Source organism: Eumetopias jubatus, unplaced genomic scaffold (genome assembly GCF_037043125.1).
Source record: "Eumetopias jubatus isolate StellerSeaLion01/CBP00866 unplaced genomic scaffold, mEumJub1_p1.0 scaffold_5, whole genome shotgun sequence".
In the NCBI taxonomy this organism is placed as follows: Eukaryota; Metazoa; Chordata; class Mammalia; order Carnivora; family Otariidae; genus Eumetopias; species Eumetopias jubatus.
Window position 1 is genome coordinate 125038303 of NW_028274811.1, and position 21682 is coordinate 125059984.

Below are 21682 nucleotides of genomic sequence, written 5' to 3' on the forward strand. Positions count from 1 at the left end.
GCATCCCATAGGACTTCTGGGGTCAGCTCAGAGTCTGCAGAAAAGAGAGTTTGAAAATTACCTAACAGGTGTGACTCTGACCTGAGATTCCAGTGACTAACACAGAAAAGTCAGTTCAGTAGGAGAGGAACTAAAAATAACTTTCATGTGTCCAACATTTGCTTCTATTTGCTTGAATTCTATCAAAGTATCTTGCTAATTTAATTATATGCCATTGAAAGTAATTTATTGGCATAATTTTGATAACTGTCTCCCTGTATAGCATGATATAAGTGAAAAACTGATGTTACTAGAATAGTAAAATGTTTTCTCTTGCTTTTAACAGACAAAGACGACGAGCTGAGAAAGAGCTGCAAGAAAAAAAATCAGAGAAACTAAAGAGAAAACCAAGTGTGGCTTTCCAACCAGAGGGTTCCCTTGTGAATGATAATGATTCAGAAATGGTTATGAAACCCAAGGTACAGAAACATCACTATAGATGCCTCTCTAGTCTGCATGTACACAGAGTTGGGAATGTCTTTGTGGTTTATCTAGTATTCTGACTGCTGGAAGCTTCTGATTATGCCCAGGAGAAATCTTTACATCATTAAGTACATAAGCCCTGCTGCATTCCTCCATGGAATAGTGGACATATAGTTGCAAAGCAAATTTTTGATTTACCTGCCTGTGTGACTTTTTTTATATTTGAAATCACTCCTTGCTTTTTTCTGTGACATCTTAATCATGTCATATATGTTCTTTGGTTTGCTCCTATTAAATAGTTTGACCTCTTTTAGATGCCTCCGGCATTGCCCACACACAGATTTATTAAATAACCTATATATTGAAATCAGATCTTTTCAAACATTCCTTCTAAGTTTGGTGACTATTTACCTATTTTTGTAACAAACTAAATAAACACTAACAGTTTACAAGGATTTTTTAAAAGCACACTTCAGTAAGCCTCAAGAGCATGCCTGGAGGCATTTAGTAACGTTGGTGAGTCCATGAGCAGTTTTGATAGGGTGGGGGCACTATTTGAGTGTTAAAGCTGCACACTGAAATTTAGTAACTGCATTAAATTAGTAATGTTCCTTTTATTGCTTGGTTTGTGAGTTTTGTGAACTTCTTTGTGGAGTTACTTTGATAGAGTAAATATTTCTTGAATGGATTCAAGCCTATACCTAAACATTCAACAATCCTCTTAGCTATTGAATTTTTTTTCAAAATAATGAATGTCTTTGAGTTACAATCATAGATTGATCATTTGGGGATTCATTTAGGAGCAACAAGAACATCTTGGTTCCCAGCCTTTGGATGACTTCGATATTCCTTTTGGTATGTATAAGCATGATTAATGCAGTGTCTCAGTTCAAAGTTAAAATCAGCTTTCTAGAATTGTGTATGTAAAAATGAGACTAAATTATTTTCATTTTCTTTGACAAAGTGGAGTGTGTGTGTGTGTGTGTGTGTGTGTGTGTGTGTGTGTGTGTGTTTTGATGTGTTATGTGGTAGAGCAGTGGTTGAAACTATGGCCCACATGCCAGATCCAGACCATACCTGTTTTTGTAAATCAAATTTTTTAAGGATTTATTTATTTATTTGAGAGAGAGAGAGAGAGAGAGAGAGCGAGCATGAGTGGGGGGAGGGGCAGAGGCAGTGGGAGAGGAGGGAGAATCTCAAGCCAACTGCCCTCTGAACGTGGAGCCTGACATGTTGCTTGATCTCATGACCCTGAGGCTACGACCTGAGCCAAAACCAAGAGTTAGAGGCTTAATGACTGCACCACCCAGGCGCCCCTTTGTAAGTCGAGTTTTATTGAAACAGAGCCATGCCCATTTATTTACACATTGCTTCTGACAGATTTTGTACTGCAGCAGGGTTCACTTGTTGCAAGAGGAACCATATAGTCTGTAGAGCCTAAAATATTGTCTGGCCCTTTACAGAAAAAATTTGCTGATCCCTGTAGTAGAACAGCACAATTAATTAGAATCTCAAATAAGATACTGATATATAAGGCCTAAAAGGAAATTATGGAAGAACATGCCTGTTGAATTCTTCATAGAAAATACGTGTACATTAAAGTAAGGAATCAGTTCAGAAAAGAGTACTTGTTTATAAGATAGGAAATTCTTTTCTTTCTCTAGTTGGTCAGTTGATTTCTTTCACCAAATGCATGTGTTCCCCAAGACTTTCTCCTCAGTGATTTTTGTACACATATACACAAACATTCACTCTCATGACTTCAGCTCTTAAAATTGTTTTGATGACACTCAAATACACATCTACCCTCTCATCTTTCTTTTCTACTTTTATCTTAGGTTTAACATGTCCAAATTTTATTTTATTTTATTTTTTAAAGATTTTATTTATTCGTTTGAGAGAGAGGGAGTGAGCATGAGCAGCAGGGAGGGGGGCCAGAGGGGGAGAGGCAGAGGGAGAAGCAGACTCCCCATTGAGCAGGAAACAGTCAAAGGGCTCAATCCCAGGATCCCAGGATCATGACCTGAGCTGATGGCAGCTACTTAAACAACTGAGCCCAGGCATCTGCTACATGTCCAGATTTTATTTATTTATTTTTTAAAGATTTTATTTATTTATTTGAGAGAGAGAGAGCACATGAGAGGGGGGAGGGTTAGAGGGAGAAGCAGACTCCCCACTGAGCAGGGAGCCCGATGCGGGACTCGATCCTGGGACTCCAGGATCATGACCTGAGCTGAAGGCAGTTGCTTAACCAGCTGAGCCACCCAGGTACCCCCATGTCCAGATTTTAAACTGACATCTTGCTATTAGTGATATCACTATTCTCTTGACTGGTCAAGATTTTTACCTTGAAAGTCATCATTGCTTTATCCCTCACCTTTTTTTTTTTTTAAAGATTTTATTTATTTATTTGACAGAGAGAGACACAGCGAGAGAGGGAACACGAGCAGGGGGAGTCGGGGAGGGAGAAGCAGGCTTCCCGCGGAGCAGGTAGCCTGATGCGGGGCTCGATCCCAGGACCCTGGGATCATGACCTGAGCCGAAGGCAGACGCTTAACAACTGAGCCACCCAGGCGCCCCTATCCCTCACCTTTGACCTTTGTTACCCCTTCCTTCACTTATTCCTTGACCTGGTCCTCCCTCCCTCCCTTTCTTTTCTTTCTTTCTTTTTTTTTTTTTAAGATTTTATTTATTTGAGAGAGAGAGTGAATGAGAGAGACCGTAAGTCAGGGTGGGAGGGTGGAGAGGCAGAGGGAGAAGCAGACTCCCTACTGAGCAGGGAGCCTGATGCGGGGCTGATACCATGACCCTGGGATCATAACCTGAGCCGATGGCAGACGCTTAACCGACTGAGCCACCCAGGTGCCCCCCGTCCCTCCCTTACTTGTTACCACTGCCCTGCATCAAGCCTCTGTATGCCTAAACGAAGCAGTTTTTTCCCTAACTGACCTGCTTAGCTTTTCTCTCTAAGCTTCTTAACCCATCTGGTATTCTTTCCCACTCACTTGTCTTAAAACCACTTTCTTTTTCATTCTTAACAGTGTTTTGTTTTGTTTTGTTTTGCTTTGTTTTGCTTTGCGAAGGTAATACATGTTCACTGGAGAAAATTTAGAAAATACAAATAGGGAATAGGAAGAATATTAAACTCTTCCACCCCAAAAAAACTCCCATAATTTTTCTGTCTAGAGATAGCCAGTGTTAATATTCTTCCAAGGTTTATTTTTTAAATATCTCCACTCATATATATCTGTAAATACATATATATGTATTTATATATACTTATATAAGTTAATATTTAATATATTTAATATCAAATTAAATATAACATATTTAATAATTATATATTAATAAATGTTATATGCTTAATATAAATTTGTTTTTATTATTTATTTTATATATATATATATATATAAAGAATACCTCCTCTACTTATTACTTACTTGTTTTTACATACTAGTGTTAAGGTAAATATCTTCCCATATCACTAGATATTCTTCTACAATGTCGTTTTTAATGACTGCATAATACTCCAGTGGATGTGTATTGTATCATTTCAAACAACAGTAATTCTCCAATTCTCTGACACCAATTCAATTCTTTTTTTTTTTTTTAAGATTTGTATTTATTTATTTGACAGAGAGAGACACAGCGAGAGAGGGAACACAAGCAGGGGGAGTGGGAGAGGGAGAAGCAGGCTTCCCGCCAAGCAGGGAGCCCGATGTGGGGCTTGATCCCAGGGCCCTGAGATCATGACCTGAGCCGAAGGCAGACACTTAACGACTGAGCCACCTAGGCACCCCAGCACCAATTCAGTTCTGACAATAACCTGGAGTTAACACAGATCCCACAGATTAATGGCTCAGTCCCCATACACCTGCACTTTTGCCCAGTCAGCTACACATTCAGGGATTCCCATGACTCACCCTCCAGGTTCACTAATTTGCTACAGTGATTCCAGAACTCAGAGAAGTGCTTTACTTATGATTACAATTTTATTATAAGGGATACAATTCAGGAATAGCCAAATGGAAGAGATGCATAAAGGCACAGAGTTTTCACACCCTCTCTGGGTATGCCACACACCCAGCACATCCCCTTGCTCATCAATGCGGAAGCCTCTTTAGCCTCGTTGTTTCAGGAATTTTATTGACATTTCATCATATAGGCATGGTTGATTACATCATTAGTCATTGGTGATTGAACTACATCTCCAGCTGCTCCCCCTTCCACAGAGGTAGGGGTGGGGTGAGGCTGATCATGTGGTTTGTTCCTCTGGTGACCAGCACCTATCCTGAAGCTATCTAGGGGCAAGAGTCAAGAGTCACCTCATTAGCATAAACTCACATCATGAATAATGACAGGAAATTACTCAGGAAACTCCAAAGATTTAAGGAACTCTGCTTAGAACCAAGGATGAAGGCCAAATATATATATTTTTTATTATACTATAATATTGCCATAATTGATAATCTCTTGTGTGACTTAGTTGTCCTGGATGATCTCTCAGGAAAATCCACATCTAAACCCAAACTCCCAGAATAGACTTTGGACTTGGATTCTACTTGCTGCCGAACGTTTCCACTTGGGTGGAAATCACCTCAAGTGCCGCATGTGCAGTCCAAATTGTTGTCCCTCCCCCAGCAGCTGGTTTGTTCTCCTCATTCTCCATCTCCATTGGTGTCACCACCAACTCAACCCCAAAACATAGGTTATCTGAATTCTGCCTTCCCCCACCTTCTCATCTAATCAATAACCAGGTCTTGTCTGTTTTACCTCCTTTGTAATTTGTAAATTTATCATCTCTCCTCCATTTTTCACCATTACTGGAGGTACTGATCTGAACTGTTACAGCATCCTCATCTGTCTGAAGCCGCTAGAATCTGCTTTCCATACCCTGGCTGGGGGGTTTTCTAGAACATCAATCTGGCCATATCATTTTCATGTTGTTTTTTTTTAAGATTTTTTATTTATTCATTTTGACAGAGAGAGACAGCGAGCGAGAGGGAACACAAGCGGGTGGAGTGGGAGAGGGAGAAGCAGGCTTCCCACAGAGCAGGGGATCATGACCTGAGCTGAAGGCAGACACTTAATGACTGAGCCACCCAGGCGCCCCATCATTTTCATGTTTAACATTTTCTACTGGATCTTCATCAGCCAGAACATCTATGTTTCTAGGCTGGACATACAGAATCCTCCACAATTTTGGTTTTGATTTCACTGAGCTGCCTTTGAGAGTTAACGTAGGCAGCACCTCATTCGGAAAGTCCATTTTGATAACATCTTGGCATCTCATACCTTACTTCCCTTGAGTTAGGTACTCTGCTTTTGGACTCCAGGTAAAATGTTGGCTTCTCAGTGATTGCTTTCATGTTTTGTTGTTATATTTAAGAAATGCTACAAGATGATATTAATACTTCAGCTGGATTGCACTTCATGGCCTCTGTGAGAAAGAAAGCTGTAGAACGTCAGGATGCAAGTACAAATACAGACCCAGGTAAAATGCTATTTTACCTTAATTTTTAAAATTCATGTATTTTTGCAACATTTAATATATCTAGACTTTTTCTTCAAAACAATGATTTAACATGAATTTTAAGGTAAGTGATAAGTAGTTACTCATCCCAGGTTCTTATCCTCAATCCTGGTATGTACTTCACAAATTTTAAACTTAACTTTTAAATTGAATTTATGATAACTTAATTAAAGCATAATAGAAATTTTTGTTCAAAATACCATGGACTACATCCTCAATCAGTAGAAATAATATTTTGAATTTGGGTTCTCTATGCCATTAATTGCCTTCACTGGGATTTCATGCCTAAGACCGAGAAGCCTGGAGCTATGTATGGCTGGTGAAGTTGAGTTAGGAAGAGGACTAGATTGGGTTGGTGTGGGAAGGGCATATGTAACTGTGTCCAAGAACAGAGGAAATAAAAGTTGAAGGAACTATTATTTGGAATTTTGCCTGATGAACTTCCTTATTCATGTAAGTGCTCTGACCTTTGTGTTGTAGAAATTCTTTTCTATGATATTTAGGAAACAGTTGCTTTTAACTGTGTTCAGAACCTTCAAGTGCTTTTTTAAACCTCTAATTTTATATTATTTTAAAAGAGTATTTATTGATATGGTTTCAAAATAATATATGATCTTTATAGAATATTTGGATAATGTAGCAAAGCTATGAAGAAGGTAAAATTAACTATAATCATACCACTTAGAAGTAATATTTTTTTAAAAGATTTTAGAGGGGGGGCAGAGAGAGAGAGGAACTCAAGCAGACCCTGTGCTAAGTGTGGAGCCCTATGTGGAGCTTGATCTCACGACCCTGAGATCACAACCCAAGCCAAAACCAAGAGTCAGTTGCTTAACCAGCAGTGCCACCAGGCGCCCCTAGAAGTAACATTTTGATGATTTTTCTTTTAGTCTTTTGCACATTTTACATAGTTTGATACAGTATATATTACAGGTGTCCTGCCTCACTATCTGAACTTTAATCTTCCAAATATTATTGCTATCTTCCCTGAGAATTTAACCCTTCATGGGCCCCAGTGTTTCTTTTTGCCTGGCTATCTTTGGACACTCTCCAGTTAGACTGTCTTTTTAACATATTATTTCATTATTTATTTACATAGTATAGTTTATACATATATAGTGTGTGTGTATATATATATGTATATAGCATATACATTGTAGTATATACTTACATTATAGTATAGTATTTATATTATACTATATATTTACTTACATTATAGTATATGTTTACAGTAGAGTATCAGTATTCTATCTGATATGGTCTGTATTATTGCATATGCACACAAACTAATGGGTTAAATGAATGCTAATTAAGAAGTGATGTTTAAAATGCTTTATATTTAATAACCCTTGATGCATAGTTATTTAGATGTTTAAGAATTGTTTAATGTTTGGGAGTATTGGATGAGCTGGGCTGGGACACTGTTTCTCCCCCACTTAAAAAGTCTCTTGGTATCAGTGCAGCACATTTGTAAGAATGGATTGGATTTGGATAGCAGAATTTACTGATATTTTGTATCCTTTGCTTTTCACTTTGATTTCTGCTTATGCCATATATTGCCCCATGTCATCAAAAAGTACTTTGTAAGCATATTCCTTCTTCCAGCTGTGCCATAAAATATTTACCTAATTCTTTATTGTTGAGTGCATTAGGTGGTTTCCAGTATTTTTCTCCTATAAATAATGTTTCAGTGAGTATCTTCTCACATATGAGCCTTTGTTTTGGTTATCACTGTGATTTAGCTAATTCTTTTATCTTTACCCATCTAATAAATCATAAAAAAGCATCTCACTATTTAGTTTTTGTTTCTATCTGAATGAGGTTGACGTTTTTTGATGCAAATGGTGCATATGCATTTGAGAAACATTCTTATAAGAGAAAGCCTTTAAGAAAGCCTTGGAGGTAATTTACTGCTAGATAGTCTTCTGGAACGGGCAGCCTGTTTGCTAGAAGTCTGTTATCATCCAGGTAATCAGGCCCAGGATGAATAATAATAAAATCAGAAATTATCATTAATTTCTAAAATTAAATTCTTAATTTTTAAAAGTCAATTTACTTTATTACCTTTAATACACAGTATCTAGAAATCTGTATTCATATATTTAATTTTTTCTGTTTGTGAAATTCTTTTTCTGTTTTCTTTTTTTGCCTCAAATCTTCGAACTCATTACAAGATAAAAAAGCTACTTCTCAGGATGTTGTTTCTGAATGTTGTAAAAATCAACAAATCATTTCTTCCATATCAGGTGTGCTTTTTTTCTTTCTTTTTCTGAGAATAGCATTACTAATTAAAGACTATGTTTTTGTGATGCCAAAACAAGAGTTACCACCATCCATAAAAAAGCAATAAAACTCATCAATTGATTCAATAGAGATAGAATGATAATTTAAGTATTTTTACTTTCCTTTTTCTAAAGTTTTTGGGTTGTCATATGGTTTAAATTCAATCCTTGGTAACAAGTTTCCAGTATTCAATATAACAAGAAGTTATATTTTGCATATGAAATTTGAAAGTAATGTTCTATTAAAAATAAGATGCTAGGAAGTAAAACTAGTGTCCTAGGACAAAAAGCACAGAGACCATTTGCTGACCTGTTGTGACAGGCTTCTTTGTTGTACTTTTGAATAAGAAGCTAATGACTTTTGTAAAATTTAGATGTTAAACATTTTTTAAGTGGTAAAATTTAGCCATGGGCTCTGTGAATATACTGGAAAATACTGAATACTGAGTTGTGCCATTTTATTTTATTTTGTTTTGTTTTATTTTGTCTTATCTCATCTCATCTTATCTTAGAGAGAGCGTAGCCCAAGCAGTGGGATGGGGAGAGGCAGAGGGTGGGGGAGAGAGAGAATCTTAAGCAGGCTCCATGCCCAGCGTGGAGCCTGATTTGGGGCTTGATCTCATGACCCTGAGATCATAACCTGACCAGAAATCAAAAGTCAGATGCTTAACCAACTGAGCCACCCAGGCACCCCCGAATTGTGCCCTTTTAACGGGTATAAATTATATCTCCATAAAGCTATTAAAACAAATGAGTAATAAGAAAAAGTGTTGACATAAAAAAACAAATTAGTTATAGGTTAATTTCCTAAACAGGTTTTTTTGAAATCTCCTAAACAAACACGACTTAATATATCTGAAATGGAAATAGGAAATTACAGCATTTTCTCTTCTTTCTCTTTCTTCTTTCTTTCTTTCTCTTTCTTTCTTTTTCTTTCCTTCTTTCTTTCCTTCTTTTCTTCCTTCTTTCCTTCCTTCCTTCCTTCCTTTCTTTTCTTTTCTTTTCTTTTCTCTTTTCTTTTCTTTTCTCCTTTCCTTTCCTTTCCTTTCCTTTCCTTTTCCTTTTCCTTTTCCTTTCCTTTCCTTTCCTTTTTTCCTTTCCTTTCCTTTTTTCCTTTCCTTTCCTTTTTTCCTTTCCTTTCCTTTTTTCCTTTCCTTTCCTTTTTTCCTTTCCTTTCCTTTTTTCCTTTCCTTTCCTTTCCTTTCCTTTCCTTTTTCCTTTCCTTTTTCCTTTCCTTTTTCCTTTCCTTTTTCCTTTCCTTTTTCCTTTCCTTTTTCCTTTCCTTTTTCCTTTCCTTTTTCCTTTCCTTTTTCCTTTCCTTTTTCCTTTCCTTTCCTTTTTCTTTTTCTTTTTCTTTTTCTTTTTCTTTTTCTTTTTCTTTTTCTTTTTCTGTCTCTTTCTTCTCCACGCCCAGTATGGAGCCCAACATGGGGCTTGAGCTCACAACCCTGAGACTAAGACTTGAGCTGAAATCAAGAGTCAGACACTTACTGACTGAGCCACCCAGGAAATTACAGCATTTTCTTCACATGACTTAGATACTTTAGTATCCTTGTGAATCATTCATATAATCATTCAATAATCAGTCTCTATTCAACTACGAATTACTCTAAATTGCCTTTAGAATAGAATAGAATTTATTTATATCTGTGAAACTTCTACTTAGATTTTTTTTTAACATTTTATTTTTAACTAATCTCTTCATCCAAAGTGGGGCCCAAAGTGGGACCCACAGTCAGAACCCCGAGGTCAAGAGCCCATATACTCCACTGACTGAACTAGCCAGGCGCCCCCTACTTAGATTTATAACAAAAAAAATTTTATGTTGTTTGTTGCTAACTTGTTGTAATGCTGATGACTCAGAGCTATTTACAGATTTTTTTTTTATATTCCTGATTTTTCTTTTCTTAATTTTCAGAACACGAACCTTTGAATGTTCCTCAAATTTTGGCTCCTGATGTATGTCTAAATCTCAAACTTCCCACTGAAATATCAGAGAAACCTTTGTCACCTTCACCATCTGATCTGGTACTAAATTTGGTATTGCTATTCAGAGGTTATAATAATACATTTGCTAAAATTTATTATGGTTATCTGCATTATTTAATTGTATAGATGAAATGAGCCTAAATTGGCATTCTATGTAGCTTTGTTGGAAAGATCAAAAAAATAAGATTTCTATGTTATGCCCCAGAGTATTGTAAACTAAGACCATAACACGTACTTCCTGCAGTTTTCCCTAAGTTAGACTCATAAAAGCTCTTCTTGCCTTTAGAATTAAATCTCTCTCTCTTTTTTTAACAAGGGCAAAGGGTGCAGACTGGCCCTACAGAGTAAAAAGAATGTAACCCTCTTTGATTTTATGTGTTTTGGTTCAGGTTGGACACACTTACATAAATGTGATTGACATTAAAGCTGATGATCTACAGGAATTGCCTGTCAAAGAAGAGCTTTCAAATGATACTATTATCAAACAGCCAAGTGATCATCTGGAGGCCCCATCTTCTGCAGAGTTACATTATATGGCAGCTTCAGTTACAAATGCTGTTCCCCTGCACAGTTTTAAGAGTGAAGGTAATAATTTTTTCCTACTTTTTAAGTAGATTAAAAACATTTTGAAAAATTCTTTAATATAGCATTGTCACCCCTTAAGTCTCTTAGCTCTTCTCCTGCAAACCCGCTATACTTTTGGATGTTTATATTCACATTTAGAAATGTTCTTTTGGCAGGGGAGGGCCAAAAGAACCTCCCCTGCAGAGGGTGAGGGAGAGAGAATCTCAAGGAGACTCCATGCCTAGTGCAGAACCTGATGTGGGGCTCTATCTCATGACCCTGAGATCATGACCTGAGCCAAAATCAAGAGTTGGAGGCTTAACTGAATGCGCCACCCGGGCGCCCCTAGAAATGTTCTGTTAATCTTCTAACTACCTTGTTTAGAAGGTTAGAAAATCAATCTTTGTATGCTTCTCATATTCTTGATAGAGTCTGCCAATTCCACTATGGATTTATTTTTTAAACCTGCGAAAGTGTCTCCATCCTGTCTGGCTGGAAGAAGCTGGAGAGCAGGCAGTACAGATGTGAAGGAGCCTGGGATCGCCTCCCCTATACCATCAGAAATACGGCAGGATGAAGGTGAATGCCCTACATGGATAACATGACTCTCCCCTTTCCCTAATTACTGATAATATAGAAACAAGTTATAAAACTTGGTAATTGCAAAAGAAACCAGGAAAAGGCTCTTCCCTTGCTAAGGAGAGTGGGGTCAGATAGGTAAATGAGGTAGAGTCATGGTTCCAAAGTCATGGTTCCATTATTTTGCAAGGAGACTACAGATCTGTTTGTACATATGTCATTTCTTAATTAAGGAGCTAAAAATAAATATCCTATGGGATGTCATGAGTGCTTTGGTGTTAAAAAGGAATTCTCCTATTTAAAAAGGTGGGAGATTCTAGAATAACACATAGAGTATACACAGGTATTTAGCCAACAGTAAAATATTATTAGTAAAATACTCAGTTTTATAGTTATAAATTAGATTGCGTTATTCTAAAATATTTGCAAGATTTAGAAGAATATTTCTCCAAAACCTAAAGTTATTACATCCTATGAATGATTAGTCTTTTTTAAAAAGATTTTATTTATTCATTTGATACAGAGAGATACAGAGAGCATGAGCAGAGGGAGAGGGAGAAGCAAACTCCCTGCTGAGCCAGAAGCCCAACTTGGGGCTCGATCCCAGGTCTGGAGATCATGACCTGAGCCGAAGGCAGACACTTAACTGACTGAACCACCCAGGCGCCCCTGATTAGATTAATCTTAATATGCAGTCAGACTTCCTGCAACAGAAAGCCAGTCTGTCTTCTGGGTTCCACAGCTGCTAGGAGGAGTGCACCCAGCCTTGTGGTTGTTAGATGCTTGGGGGCACAGTCCAGCCCTGTCTGCTAATTGTGTATCAACAGTGGGCACTCAGGAGATGTGAGGAGTAAGGAAGGGATGGATGGCAGGGAAACCTCACATTAGGATGTGTTAGGGCATGTCTGTTACAGCTGTGTATACCAGTAAGTGCTAGCATGTCAGATTTTGAAGCCTTGGCTCATTCTCTCTCCTGTCATGGGGCTGTTCGGTGTATAGATATTGAAGGGAGAATGTATGAAACTAACAGTCTTTTAGGAAAGTGTGTGGGAAATGAAAAGAGCTTGACTTCTAGATTCAAGTAGAACAGACCTAGTTTTTGGTCCCAGCTCTATCCCTTCATAGTTTGGATACTTTTCGCAAGTAAATTAACTTTATCTCATCCTTACTTATATCTCTGTGGGACACAACCTCATTGGGTTATCATGTGGGTTACATCTAGCCAATGCCTGTGGGCTCCCTGGGGCTCCTGGGTGGTGCAGTCAGTTGAGCATCTGACTCTTGGTTTTGGCTCAGGTTGTGATCTCAGGGTCATGGGATCGAGCCCTTCGTGGGGCTCTGCACTCAGCACAGAGTCTGCTTAAGACTCTCTTCCTCTCCCTCTGTCCCTGTCCCCCCATGCTCTCTCTCTAAAATAAATAAATAAATCCTTTATATGCCTGTGGGCTAGTTTCCCTTCATTTCACACTAGTCAACTTTTGAAATTCTGCCAAACTGGAACCAGACGCATCTCTTTGTTACCCCTGAATATCCTCGGCCAGCATTTCAAATGACCACGAGCTACAGGTTAATTTCTTTCATCAGTCTGATCAAGTCTCTTCAGCCTTTTGGAAAATCCTTCTCTGGGGAGACTGGTTACAAAAATATATCAGTGGACCCTTCTACTCTTATTAAAGAGAACAACTTTAAAATGCCAATTTAAAAGGATGTGTTTTATATTTTGAAAATATTTCATCATGGTATTTATATAATATACCTTAAAGATTCAGAACCTAGTTACATAATAGAGTTAAATGGATTTGTATTATAGGAAAAGGCTGGGAGAAGGAGGGACAGGGTCCCTAGGTATTTAAAACAAAAGCAAAGGAAATAATAAATTCCTACTTTTAGTGCTACTTGCTCACCATTTTGAATGACAGTAGTTCCTTATTTTAGAAACTATCTCCAATAGGAATGCTTTCAGCTATTAATAACAAGCAGAGCTTTGCTGGCCAGAGAGAATTTTTCAGGGTCAATGGAGCTCAGTATTTAACCCTCTAGGTGATTTTTCCTATTAGTCAGTGGGAGTGGAACAAATTCTCTAAAGAGAGGGAAGCTAGTTTCATTATGTCTGTAGGCCATTCTGGATTTTGAGCATGTCCAGCTCTTTTGCTATATTTTCTACTCGAAGTTTGTACACAAAATTCTTTCCTGAGAGTGACTAAGGGAGACACTTCAGGCTGCTGAAAACAGGAAGGATAGATGGTAAAGTACTGTGAGAGTCAAGCTGGAAAAGGTCAGGCCAGGTATTCCTGACAGGCTCGGTCAGTAGAGCATGTGACTCTTAATCTTGGGGTTGTGAGTTTGAGCCCCATGTTGGGTGTAGAGATTACTTAAAAAAAAAAAAAAAAAGGTAAGGCCAAAACGGGTAGTGGGAAGTGACACAACAGCCATTGCCTGCATTGCAGTTTGCCATTATCCTCTCATGGGAAGCCTCATGCTGGCCTGAGGCTGAATCACTTGTTTAGGGATTCACATTTTTCAGAGTATTTTGTTCCATAATTTAGTCTTCACAAAACTTCTGCAAGTTAGGTAGGTCAGGCATCATAATCCTTATTTGACCAGCTATTCAATAAATGCTAAGTCAGGGGCCAGATATCAGGGCTCAAGAAGAGTGTAATACTAGGCTCTCTCCTGGGTGCTCACCTAGAGAAGGAAAGGAAGGCAGAGAAGCAGAGGGTTACGAAACACCTTTGGAAGTGCTGTCAAAGTGGTCTGGATGAGATTCTTGGGAAATACAGCTTCTACTCCATCTCTAGGGGGGACAGGGACATTTAGGAGAGACACCTCAGTGGAATCTTAAAGGGAAGTTGGACTTAGTGAGACTGAAAGACTAGATTGTGCAGTGACGTGGAGGTTTGATGGAGACTGCAGAGGTTGAGAGAATTAAAGTTTGCTTGGAGGCAGTGGAGTGGTTTTGTTTGTTTAAGACATAGCAAGAGATGAGCTGGAGAGGGAGACAGAGGAAAGACTGAATGGCATTGTCCTCATACTGAGGCATTTGGATTTTTAAGATGAAGGAATTAGAGAAACACTGAAGAATTTGAGGTGGGAAAGGAACAATATCACATTTACGTTTTTTTTTTAATTTAGATTTTTTTTTTAAAGATTTTATTTATTTATTCATGAGAGACAGAGAGAGAGGCAGAGGGAGAAGCAGGCTCCCCGCCGAGCAGGGAGCCCGATGCGGGACTCAATCCCAGGACCCTGGGATCATGACCTGAGCCGAAGGTAGACACTTAACCGACTGAGCCACCCAGGCGTCCCTCACATTTATGTTTTAAAGGATCTATATGGAAGGTGGACTAAACAGGGGTAAAATAAATTAGAGCTAGAGATGCTATTTGGGGTCCATCTATTGTGAAAGCTTCAGCTAAGCAATGGTAGTAGGAATGGAGGTTTTGGTTGGTAACCATCAATATTTGGTGTTACTTTGGATCTGAAGGAAAGAGAAGAACCTTGAATGACTCTCAGGCCTCTGGCTTTGGAACGTGGGTGAATGATAATGCTACTCACTGAACTGGAGAATCAGGAAGAGGGAGCAAGTTGGAGGGGCAGAGCGAGGAGTTTCATTTGATAGGCTTTTGGGACAACCTAAATGAGATATCCAGGACATAGGTGGATTTAAGGGCTGGAGCTCATGAAGATGTCATGTGAATTTGAGAGTCACCTGTGCGCCAGTGACATCAGCCAGGGAGAGTGTGCAGAGTGAGACATGAGCCGAGACAGGCACTCTGGAAGGACTGATGGGTCGGGGGGCGGGGTGGGGTGGCAGAAGGGAAGAACGAGAAGGCAACGAAGAAGGAAGAGCACTAGAGGGAGGAGGAGACCCGGAAGCTGGAAAAAGAACACATTTAAAAAAGAAGTGTTTCAAATTTGGGACAAGAATCAATTGAGTTTAAGAGTAGGGAGAGTCATTGGCTTTGATATTGGTCTTGGGAGGTTTAACTTTAGCCTGGGATCCCATGTAGAGTTGGTGGTGGCCCACAGTGGGCCTAGCTTTTACTGTGTGACGCTGTTGGTTTTCAAGTCCGGTTTTAAAAAGTCAAAAATAGGGGCACCTGGGTGGCTCAGTCGGTTAAATGTCTGACTCTTGGTTTCGGCTCAGGTCATGGTCTCAGGGTCATGATATCAAGCCCTGCGCTGGGCTCTGTCCTCGGTGGGGAGTCTGGTTGAGAGTCTCTTCCTCTGCCCCTTTCCCCACGCTCGCTCTCTCTCCCAAAATAAATAAGCAAATCTTTAAAATAAATAAAAAGTAAAAAATATTAAATAAAGTTGCTTTTTGATGAAGTATGTTTTTGTAGCAGAGGGTAAAAGTAACATTCAGACTGCCTCGTATATGGAGTTTTGTGGTAATAGTAATACTGTTATGTATTCTTATCTCACCACAGACAGCTCTCCAAAGTCGAGAAGCTGAAGTGTTATTTCTGGGTGTATTGAAACAGATTTGGAAGGGAAGGTTATGTTGACTTAAAATGAGGTCTTCAAAAGAATTAGATCATCAGCATCTACTTCTCCCTTAATTCTAATCAATTCTGATATTGATTACCTTTATTAATATTTAGATATGCTGAAGCCAGATTTTCAATTCAAAGAACAGAGCTCAAAGTCAGCTGCTGCAGAGGATGATTCGCTGTGGGAGCAACTGCAGGATGTGTCTGCCACTCGTCCTGCGCAGAGCTCTGCAGCTCGCCGGCTCAAGCATCTCACCTCTAAGCTTCAGGAAATTGATGCACAGCTGTTAGCAATACAGAACATTGCTGAAAACATAGAGCAGGATTGCCCCAGATACAAAATGCTAGATCGACATTGTGATAAGGTAGACTGTCTTTATTTTAGCTGTTTGTTACTGAGTTATTAGATTTGTAATGTGACGTAATTTTAGACATTTGATTTTTCAAAATAATGGGAAATTTGTTTTTTTATTTTAAGCTAGGGTTTCTCAATCTCAGCATTATTGATATTTGGGGCAGATAATTCTTTGTTTGGTAGCATCCCTGATCTTCACCTGCTAGCTGTGCTGTAATTATAAAAAAATGTCTTCAGACATGGCTAAATATTCTCTGGGGGACAAAATCACCCCCAGTTGACAAACACTGCCTTAAACTTCTAAGACGTGAACCAATGCTTCCTACCAGGAAAAGAAATATATGAATTACAAACAAGAATGTGGTTTTAAATGAACCCTGCTCATAATTGAGTATCATTTCCTGCAGCAGGACTTTTTTAACTTTATAAAAATACTATTGTCTTTATATTTGGAATTCTCAGTTTCTTTTAAATATTTTATATAATAGGAATGTGGTCCTTAGATTTTTCTGTATCTTTAAAAAATACCCATAAGAAAGAGATTATTTATGTGTATTGGTATATCATGGTAGTTAGACAAATAGGAAGTCTCAAACATGAATTATTTTGTATAAACCTGTTTTTTTTAGGAAGTAAAATTTACATAAAATAAAGATTAAGGAACAAAATAGTAAACATATTTTGAATGTGTTAAAGCCTTGTATTGGGAAATGCAAATTAGTCTGCAGGATAAAAATTTCATCATTGACTTACCTAACAAATACTCCAGGTTACTAGCAGGTTGACATTTTAAAAGATGTGTTTATTAGGTTTATAGTATTTCTTTAATTCAAACATTTAGCACATATTAAAAAGTTAAGATTAAACTTATGTGAAATTACACAGAAAAAACATGAGGTAGGACTACTATTAAGTAATAATATTATGATGTTTATTTGGTTGTTTTCCTTTTTGTTTTTTTAACCCAGACTTAGATCTAGCACTTCAAAATGAGTGTTAAGTGTTAGAGTCATCTTTGGAACTCCTTATTCTAAGGAATCACTTTCTGAAATGGCCTTATGTTCTAGTATATTAAGCATATCTACAGCCAAATATGTACACTTGAATCTAGTCTTGATCCTGGCTTGCTCCAGAGTCCAAGAATCATTACATTTATTAATCTTCTACTACCTGCTGGGCCCTGTGCTAAGTTCTGGGAATAGAAAGATAAATAAGGCATACATAGTCACTGCTCTCAAGCAGCTTAGAATCTAACAAAAGAAAATAGACGTATACACCCGTTAATACATACGAACAGGGTGTGGCGAGAACAGCACAGGTACACATGACCTGTTGGGGCTGGACAGGTAGGTAAGTGAAGCTGTGGCGTCAGAGATGACTTTGTAGAGTTAACTCTGGAGTTGGCAATGAATCGATATTCACGAGTTAGATAAGGAAGGGCTGATGAAACAACGTGAGGTGGAGGTTGATGGTACTGGGCTTTAAGACATCTGGCAGGAGAGGGAGGTAGGTGTGTAGATAAGGAATGATGGGAAGTATTGTTTGCCGTGTCAAGTGGTTAGAATTTTGTCCTATACTATAAATAGGCAGGAGGGAACCACTGAAGAATTTTAAGCAGTGAAATGATGTGATCAGACACTCTGGCAGCAGTGTGGAGGGCAGATTGGAGAGGATAGGCTGAGAACAGGGAGATCAGGTGGGTCACAGTGGTTCTAAACTTGCTGCTCATTAGAGTCATCTTGGGGAACTTCTTAGAAATGCAGACTTGTGGGCTCATACCCCTGAGATTCTGATTTTAAGTAATTCTGGGGTGGGACCCAGGAATTTGTATAATTAATAAGCTTCATGAGTGATTCTTATGCAGCTAGCTCGATACTGGGCTTACTGATTGATGTTTGGGACCCGCTGAGTACCAAGCCAAGAAGTAATGATAACCTGAACTTAAGCATTGGGGATGGAGAAGGATGTAGCAGGACTCAGAGGGTATTGGGCTATGGGAAGGTGAGGAAGAATAGATTCACAGTGGTATCCGGATTTCAAGCCTGGGTGAATGGGGGAGTCATTTTCCACACTAGGGAAGAAGTCGTCTTTGTGTTTTGGGGGAAGAGAGGCACAGTGATTTCAGTCCAGAACATCTTAAATTTGAAGTGTTGTGAGATTAGTAGGCAGTTGGATATATGCTTCTGGAGCTTAGGAGCTAGATTTGGGTTGATGGTACAGATTTTAGAGTCCTTAAGAGGAAGTTAAAATCCTAACAGGGCACTCACCCAGAGAGAATACACTGAATGAGGGGAAAAAGAGGGCAAAGGACAGAATTCTGTGGGTGCATGAACTTTTAAAGATGATTCAACAACAAAGCACGAGAAGGAGCATTCTAAGGTAGTTAAGAAACTCAGGAGAAAGCAAACCAAAGGAAGAGTCTCAAGAAGGAATTTCCACAGATCTGGATCTATTAGATAAAAGGACAGCTGTGCATGTCATGATCTTTTTCAAAAATATACATGCCAGCCCTACTGAATCTGGGGTGGTAGTCTGGGGACAGAGGAGGGGGCAGTGGCTTGGCGGCGGGGAGGGTGTAGATCACACACATGTATTTTGAAAAAGCTCCTAAAAATTCTGTTATGGCGCCCCTCTCAGCCCAAGCCTTTAAATACTGGAGGATAGGGACTGTGTCTTTTGCTTGGTAACATGGCAGGCATTCAATACATGTTCATTTAATCGTTGTCTTTACTCTCTCAGTTCTGGATTCTGACAGTAATAGAATCACATTTATATAATAAAGACTTATCACCAGAACAGTTGTTAATAATGGTAGTGCAAGCCTGGGAGACAATTTCAAAGGAAGAGTTTCCCAAAGGAAGGTGGATCAAACTCCATAAGTATTTAGTTTGCTAAGGTGACTACTTTGAGGGAACTAACACTAATTTAAATGAGAGATTTGGGGATATTGTTTTAAAATGTTCTCATCCTACTATAATGCACACATAGATACAAAGATTTTGACTTGTTTATTTTAATTAAGAGAACAGACTTCAGGCCTGGAAGAGACAGAGGGATACTTGTGGACAAACACTGACTAGGGGCTTTGAAGACCTTGGTTCAAATCCATGTCTTGCCACTAAGAAAGTCACTGAATTTCTCTGGGCCCTGTTCTCTCATTTTTAAAATGAAAGGTTTTGTCTAAATGGTAGCTAATGTTCCTCCCCAATCTAAAATTATCTGATGTTGTTTTCCTTATGATGTCTAAAAAGGTTAAATCATTTAGACTACAAATAAGTAAAAATTTCCTTCTCTTCACCCATCCCCACATTTAGCTCTTACTAGATTTAATCCCATTTCTTTCACTTGTTACCCTAATATTTAAAAGGTACATAAGATTATCTAACAATATTGTGAAATTATCAAACTATAAAATTCTTAAGTTATTTTGTTGTGTGTATTTTTCTACAGGTTGAACCTGAAGATCACATTGAATTGTCTTCTGGTCCTGAATCTGAAAAACCATTGGCTTCAAAAGCCATTGGCATTTCCGAAGGTGTGTGTGTGTGTGTAGGGGGAGTTGTGGGGGCACTGAAGCCTCGTTTTGAAAGAATAAGCATTGCCTTTTGGGAGCTAGAGAACTAGGAATAGTTTTCATTTGTGAGCCCAAGGCCGCAGTCCCCTAATTTAGATTAGGATTATTCTTGTGATTATGTGATTGGCTCCCACCCAGACCATTGTTTTCCTGAGAAGCCAATGCCATAGCCTCCTAGAACGGGGCGCCGTCAGCCACACACTTGCTGAGTGTTGCACAGAGCTTGGTGCTGAGGTTGCTGTTTGTCCCTGGTCAGCTGCAGAATTGGGATTCGAGGTTCTGGTTATATGGCCAGGCAGTGGTGAAATAGTATATGTTTGAATTTCTTACTGAAAGAATGAAGTTAGGGTAGTTACTTAAAATTTCTACTCTATCTATAGTTGTTTATCCCTACATTCTCTTTCAGTCAGTCTTGTCAGCAATTTAATGTGGTTTTCTTTTCTTTTTCTTTTTTTAACAAGCTTTGGTTTGATTCTGTTGCTTAATTTTCTTTTTCATAAATTTCTACCCCTTAGCTTTATTATTTCTTCGGTTTTTGAAGGCTTAACCTGTTGGCTTTTTCCTAACTTCATTCTTTCTTTTTTTCTAATATATGTATTTGAAGCAGAACAGGTTCCTGCAAGGACCCAGACAAGAGCGCTGATATGCACCAAGTTTTGGTGGTGTTTTGATCTAGATAGTTTGTAATTTGTATTAAGATGTCTTCTTTAGCTCATAAAAGGGATACTTAGCTTCCCGGTATTATGGGGTTTGGCTATATTTTTATTCATCTATTCATTGCATTATGATTAGGTAAGTGTATAATAATAGCAATTCTTAGATATTTGTTAAAATTTCCTTTGTGGTCTGGGATGTATAGTCAGTTTTGGTAAATGTTTACTTGAAAAGAATATGCATTTACTGTTGGTTTATGTAGGACGTGTGTGTGTGTGTGTGTGTGTGTGTGTGTGTGTGTGTGTGTGTGTAGTCAGGCTTTTAAGTTGTATATTTATACATATATATATATGTTTAATCAAACTTTTAAATTGTCCAGATTTTCTATATTCTTTCTGATTTTTTAGTTTGCTTGCTCAGAAGGGTGCATTAAAAATTGCCCACAGTGATTGTGGAATTTCTCCTTGTGATTCTGTTAAATGTTGCATTATATAGTTGAAGCTGTGTTATAAAATGATTATGTTCATTATTGTTATATTTTTGGTTGAATTTTGCCCCTTTTCTCATTAATGACTCTCTTTATCCCCAATAATGTTTTTAGACTCAGTCAATTTTATCTAATATTAATATTTCCCTGCTATATCTTTTTTGATACATTTAATTTTTTAAAAATTTATCGTGGAAAATTTCAATAGAAGACAGAATAGTATAATTAACCTTCATGTACCCTATATCCAACTTCAACAATTATCAACTCATGGTCAATCCTCTTTTATGTATACACCCACCCATTTACTCCTCCTACCTTTTCCTGGATGATTTTGAAGCAAATCCCAGATAGCATATTATCTACCTATAAATATTTTGTAAATATGTCTAAAAGATAAGGTTTCTTTTTTTAAACACAGGCGTAATAATATTATTGCTCCTTTTAAAAAAATTAATATTGTCATATATCTAATCAGTGTTTCAGTGTTGTCAGCTATCTCATTTTTAAAAATAGCTTATTTTTTTATTCTAGTTAGAATCCGAGTGAAGTCCATACATGGCAGTCGTTTGATGGCTTATAAGTCTCTTTTAAGTTCTTGGTACCTTCTCTCTCTTTTTCCCCTTGCAATTGATTTGTTGAAGAAACATAGATGTTTGTCCTGAAGTGCTTTTCAGAGTCTGGATTTTGCTAATTGAGTCTCTGTGGGG

The 21682-nt window shown here is 38.1% G+C and overlaps 1 protein-coding gene across 1 annotated transcript in view; it reads left to right on the forward strand.

Moving 5' to 3' along the window:
* CPLANE1 (ciliogenesis and planar polarity effector complex subunit 1) overlaps window positions 1–21682 on the forward strand; it is a 122636-nt gene that overhangs the window by 72101 nt on the left and 28853 nt on the right. Inside the window, exons 34-42 of the mRNA XM_028098015.2 lie at window positions 326–458; window positions 1263–1317; window positions 5852–5956; window positions 8170–8241; window positions 10196–10305; window positions 10656–10851; window positions 11260–11409; window positions 16014–16267; window positions 19708–19792. Coding sequence (XP_027953816.2) covers window positions 326–458; window positions 1263–1317; window positions 5852–5956; window positions 8170–8241; window positions 10196–10305; window positions 10656–10851; window positions 11260–11409; window positions 16014–16267; window positions 19708–19792 — 1160 coding nt within the window. The remainder of the gene's footprint in view (window positions 1–325; window positions 459–1262; window positions 1318–5851; window positions 5957–8169; window positions 8242–10195; window positions 10306–10655; window positions 10852–11259; window positions 11410–16013; window positions 16268–19707; window positions 19793–21682) is intronic.